Raw genomic sequence first — 6000 nt, forward strand, 5'->3', positions numbered from 1 at the left:
AAGTTATTTAATCAGCATCTTATTGCCACTTACCCCATATAGTGTCCTAGCCTTAGCCAGAGCGTTCCCAAAAGCAAACATCAACATTTTAGCCCGAAGCTGTGCTGGTCGCATTCTATGGTATTTGTCACCATGAGCAAAATATACAGTGTGAGGATGAGGATAAGGGTAACCCGCTTGGAAACCTATGGTACAAATAATCAGGTTAAGGTTTAGTGCCGTTTCATAGCTCATCCCTGAAGATCACCAGGGCTTTTCTGAACTGCATTTAAGAAGATCAGTGCTTAAGGTTATGCATTAATTCACCACTCTAGACATCAGCCCCTATTCTTTTCACAGATGTCAGCTGGTAGAATAACATTCACCCAAAATAAAATAAATTTGATCAGGCACAAATTTTACCTGTATCATTTCTTGTTTCATATTTATTAACTTCTTGAAGGTCTATTGTGGGTGCAATAGGATATAAGGGTTCTAAAACATCATTTTCAGTGGCTAATATTTCATCCTTAGATGCTACAGGTTCCAAAGGATTCACAGCATTCAAAAGTTTCCCGTTGATACCACGAACCTGAAGAAGAAGTGATTCTGAAAAAGGAGAATATTGGGCCAAATATAAATTAGGCACCATTTTAGTTAAAACTGTACTGTAGCTCTTAGTGGATCAGTGAAACACCATGTTCAGGTGGCTGATCTTGGATCTAATACCAGGGGCAATCTCCTTTGGCAAGAGATCAGCTGCTGGCATTCTTCTAAGCAGGCTTTCTCTCTTCCCTATGTAGAAGGAAGTTGTCACCATTTTCCACACACACATTGCTTGGCAGAATGTATTAAAGGACCCCCAATTATGGTGTTGCTCAATTCACCCCCATACTCTTAGTTTCAGAATTGCAACAGTAGGTTTGGGGCATCATCACAAATTCCTAGAAAACCCATGAGTATGTCCTTGGATTGAAAGGGGGGGTTAGCCTAGGACAAATTACTGCAGATGTTCACCTGTGTTCCAACAAGTCTCTAAACACCCAGCTTCATAACTAACTACAGGTGAAAACATCTGCACTATTAGTTTTTCCTTTATATCCCGCCATTATTCTTTAGCTTCCATTTTGTTGGCCTCAATCTCCATGACCAAACAATACTATCCCAAATTTATTCTTGCATGTCTTATCTCGAGCTATTTACAGAATAAGAGACAAGTTAGTAGAAGAATAGGTAGGAGTAGGGTGCCCAGTGTCATCAAATTATTGCCATGGCTAGCTTGAAAGGCATGCTTAGACGTAAGGCTATTTCTGCAACAGAAATCCAGAGAGAAGACTGAACTGACTCACTATGACTACTTTGAAGGCTACTGCACAAATGATTTCCATTCAATCAATTTGCTCTTAGGCTCAGTTCTTTATTTGCTCTTAGTCCCCATTCCTCTTCAACAAAAAAAGCCCAGTGAAATCAGTCTTTAATGAAGTTTTCTCACTTGACACCCCACATCACAACAACAAAATGGATTTGCTATTAAAATGGTTAAAATGGCAAAATTATGAACCAAAACAGGGCAACTGCACTTCTCAAATTTTGGCTGCACTAGGTACTTTACTTCTCACTCATAGGAACATCATTAAAACTGAGCAGCATCTGAACCTACTATTTTTAGTAAGGTTTAATAATGAGTTTTAATATATTTATTGTCAAGTCACAGCTGACTTATGGTGATCCTGTAGGGTTTTCAAGTCAAAAGACGTTCAGAGGCGGTTTGCCATTGCCTGCCTCTGGGTAGCAGTGCTGAATTTCCTTGGTGGTCTCACATCCAAATACTAACCAGTGCTGACCCCGCTTAGCTTCCAAGATCTGATGAGATTGGGCTATCCAGGTCAGTTTCAATACATAGATACACAGAATGTTTCAGAAAGTATACTATTGATGCATATATTAATGGTTTGCCAAATATGTAAATAGATGAAGCATGCAAGTTTTTGTTTTATTCATGCCAGTGAAGGACAATCCTAGCAATGTTACAATAGCGGAATAACCATTATCGATAGTTCACAATAGTTTTTCAGGAGAAAAGTGAACTTTCTACCTATTTTGATCTATGGGATTTCCTTTATCTTTTTGTCTACCAATTTTTGGACCCTCCAGAGAATAAAGCCCTCTGTTTCATGCCACAGACTGACTTTGTTGTCATGTAGAATCATAGCGTTAGAAGAGACCACCAGGGTCATCTAGTCCAACCCCCTGTACAATGCAGGAATTTCACAACTACCTCCCCCACACACACCCAGCGACCCCTACTCCATGCCCAGAAGATGGCCAAGATGCCCTCCCTCTCATGAACTGCCTAAGGTCATAGAATCAGCATTGCAGACAGACGGCCATCTAGCCTCTGCTTAAAAACCTCCAGGGAAGGAGAACTTACCACCTCCTGAGGAAGCCTGTTCCACTGTGGAACCACTCTTTAGAAAATTCTTCCTAATGTCTAGATGGAAACTCTTTTGATTTAATTTTAACCTGTTGGTTCTGCTCCGACCTTCTTTATTCGAAGGCAACAATCCCACTACGGCAATTCTACAGGGGTCAAGAGATCTACGCAACTGGAAAGATCGACACCCCAGCACCACCACTCTCTCCACACAGTTTTTTAAGATTAAATCAAAAACACTAATTTTATTAGAGTTAATATCAGCACAGTACACAAAACTTCATCAGGACTTCTAGGTCCCCTCCAAATTACCCCTTCTTCTTCTACCCCAACTTATCTGCCTTGTTGGTGAGGAACAATGGGATAGTGAGATGACACAGATGAAAGAGAAAACACTGCTTTCCGGAAATTGCAGTGTAATGTCAGGCAATCTGGGAACCACACCTTTTGGAAATCAGGGGGGAAACGGAAAGAGGGGATAAATGGACCCAGTGGTTGCACGCCTTTCCCCCTTCTCTCAGCTGTCTCATGCCACCACCTAACATCCACATTGACAATGAAAATAAACCAGGGTGGAGTGGGAGAGGAGGAGGAGGATTTCCCATCCAATCCAAAGAACTCAGCAGCTGAGTCTCACCTCACTTTAAACCTGGTCTTTCTGAGCAACTGGTTCCCATACTCATACCAAATGAGCATGACCCAGTAGCGTTCGGGACTTTAACTCACCTCTTTCCCACGTTGCTGACACTCTATAGTCTTGAGTCACCATTCGTTTGGCCAGCAAGGGATGTTTGGTAGCCATAGCCCTGCACAAGTTAAGCAAGTCTTCCAGAAGTACGGGGCTTTAAAAACAGAAGTTAGTTAGGTCTATAGGTCCAAATCAAAACTTGCAGTATAGTAGGATTTTTGAGACAGTTTGTATCAACTACAACATTAGTTATGTACACTTTTTTTGCACTGATTTACCAAACCTGTCTTTAAGCCCGTCTGCTACTTCTCATCTAAAAGGAAGCTGTAAAACCAAATTCCCAGCCTCCTACCTTAATACAAACATAGTGGCTAGTGCTACACAGCAGCTAGGTATAGGTCAATCATCCAGTAAAGTGTTGCCAAATCATCCAATAGATGAGACACTTTTCTTCTAAATTAAAATCAAAGGCATAACTATACCTACAAAACCTTATTTTTAATATGTGTATGTCTATGAATTCTCAACCCCCCGATTCTGTATAAATCATTTGTTTTGTCCTGTTTGAAGGGAGCAAGTAAAAAAAGTCAAAGGAACTTGGACAGAGACAACTGGCAATGTCCAAGGGCAAATAACTCCTGATACAGAGCAGGATTATGTAATACTCCAGTCATATAAAGATGAAGCACAACTGCTTGCTGACCAGAAGGAAAGCAGAGTTGTAAACCATACAGAGGTACAGCAGGCAGCCTCTTAGGACTCAAAGCAGGCATTATTTCTTACAGTATACTGACGTGTCTCAGCATTCAATACAGAAAAATTTCCTACTCAGCTGTCATAAAACACAATTTGTTTTGAGAAAAGATGACGTCTGTCCCAACAGCAGTGCTGAAACAACAACAAAAAAGGAAACAAGTCAGAAACTTACCAATAAGTTTCTTCCATGATCTCCTCCTCACTGCTAACCCAGAAGCGTGCATGAGAGATTGCATTTTGGACTCTTTCATCCTGATTCTCCAGTTCATTAGCTGTGTCAGTCATTATGGTATGTATTTGCTGAGGTAAACCATCTATCACCTTTGTCTTCGTTAGCCATGATGCTTGCTTTACTCCTTGGAATCAAAGGCATATTTCACTGTTAAATATTTTCCATATTGCATTTTATACTTTCATTTGCTATACAGTAATGTTCTATAACTAATGATGTATTCTCTATTTTTAAAGAGGAGAGAGGCAAAGTTTGTTTTAAAAAGGTAAATAAGCCTCTTAAAGAGCCATAGAAATTACAACGAAACAGAACTGCCCGTCTGTTTCATGGAATAACTGAAATTTCCATCTTCGTCAACTGACTTTCACTATCTGGACAAGTATGGATAAAATTGATGCCACATGGCCAATTGTATAGAATTAGCTTAGGCAACCACACATTAGCAAACACAGTGGTACTAATGTGAGTTTTGTCTTTTTCATACTGTTACCATTGTCACAAGAATATTATTTTCCATGCATAAAGAACTCAACAAAAATTTAGCCTGCTGAAAATTCTTGCCAGGAGCAAATATATGTCTGACTGGATTAATATAATTTCACAAGTGTCGATTTAACCCCAACAAGTATCATTTTGGTGGTATAACTACAATGTGTCAGTGTGATATTACGGTCAAGCACGTCAGACCCACAGTGCAATCTTGAGCGACTCCCATCTTGCCTAACTCCACTGATTTCAGCTCTACGTAGGACTGCACTGTCAGGGCGGGGAGACCAGGATGCCGATCCCCACTCAGTCACGAAGCTGCCAGGGTGACCTCGAGCCAGTCATTCACGCGCTCTCACCCAGCACTGCCTACCTCACAGTGTTGTTGTAAGGATCAAATTGAGAAGGGCAGGGTCATGTACACTGCCTTGGGCTCCCTGAAGGAAAGGCGGGTTTTAAATGGCGATAGTTCACCCCCAGACCCTTTTAAAAACAAACAAACAATGGTTATGAGTAGGGTTGCCAGGTCCCTCTTTGCCACTGGCGGGAGGTTTTTGGGGTGGAGGCTGAGGAGGGCGGGGTTTGGGGAGGGGCTTCAATGCCACAGAGTCCAATTGCAAAGCAGCCATTTTCTCCAGGTGAGCTGATCTCTATCGGCTGGAGATCAGTTGCAATAGCAGGAGCTCTCCAGCTAGCACCTGGAGGTTGGCAACCCTAGTTGCGAGCTTTGACGGCGCTGGGGCAGAGACCTGGCCCCGCCCGCCAGAGCGGGCCCCGCCCACCGGGGCAGCTCCCCCTCCCTCCCCCCCGGCCGTCGGTACCTTCCAGCATGCGCGTCAGCTGCTGGCAGACGTAGCAAGGCCGCTCTTTGTAGGCGGGCAGGGCGTCCGGGCAGGGCCCGTCGTGGCGGCGGTCGTGCCAGCCCCGCTCCCACTTCTCGTGGCGGGGCTTGGCCAGCCAGGGCACGCGGTACATCTTGCCCGCGTACGTCACCACGTCGAGCTCGGGCACCTGCTCCCGCACCGGCGGCACCTTCCGTAAGTACCAGGGCAGCTTCGCGCCGGGCGGCGGCCCGCGAACCGTCCAGGGGGTGCGGGGCAGCGGGCCCTTGGGCCGCCGAGGCCCGTAGCCCGTCTTGGTGCGGCGTTGCCCGCAGGGGGCCCAGCGCGCCACCCGCCGGGCCCACTCGCGGCACAGCAGCATCGCGGCCGCCCCTTCACGCCGCAGCCGCCTCACCGCCGGCTAAAGGCGGCGGCCATGTTTCCTTCTCCCCCCCCCGCGAAAGGCATGCCGGGTAGGGAGGCGGTGCTGCGCTTGGGACGGACTCCGCGCGGTTGGCGCCGCCTCTCCCTTCGCGCGTCGAAATGAGGGGCCGGGTGCAAATTCCCCCCGGCCTTCCCTGGGGCGTCGAGGGCCCTGCTGCAT

At 45.3% G+C, this 6000-nt stretch overlaps 1 protein-coding gene across 1 annotated transcript in view; it reads right to left on the bottom strand.

The window, feature by feature from the left end:
* The window catches only part of MRPL37 (mitochondrial ribosomal protein L37), a 195331-nt gene extending 189331 nt beyond the window's left edge, over positions 1 to 6000 (bottom strand). The window contains 5 exon segments of the mRNA XM_056844770.1: positions 34 to 185; positions 403 to 588; positions 3140 to 3255; positions 4030 to 4213; positions 5397 to 6000. Coding sequence (XP_056700748.1) covers positions 34 to 185; positions 403 to 588; positions 3140 to 3255; positions 4030 to 4213; positions 5397 to 6000 — 1242 coding nt within the window.

This window comes from Euleptes europaea, chromosome 2, assembly GCF_029931775.1.
Source record: "Euleptes europaea isolate rEulEur1 chromosome 2, rEulEur1.hap1, whole genome shotgun sequence".
NCBI lineage: Eukaryota > Metazoa > Chordata > Lepidosauria > Squamata > Sphaerodactylidae > Euleptes > Euleptes europaea.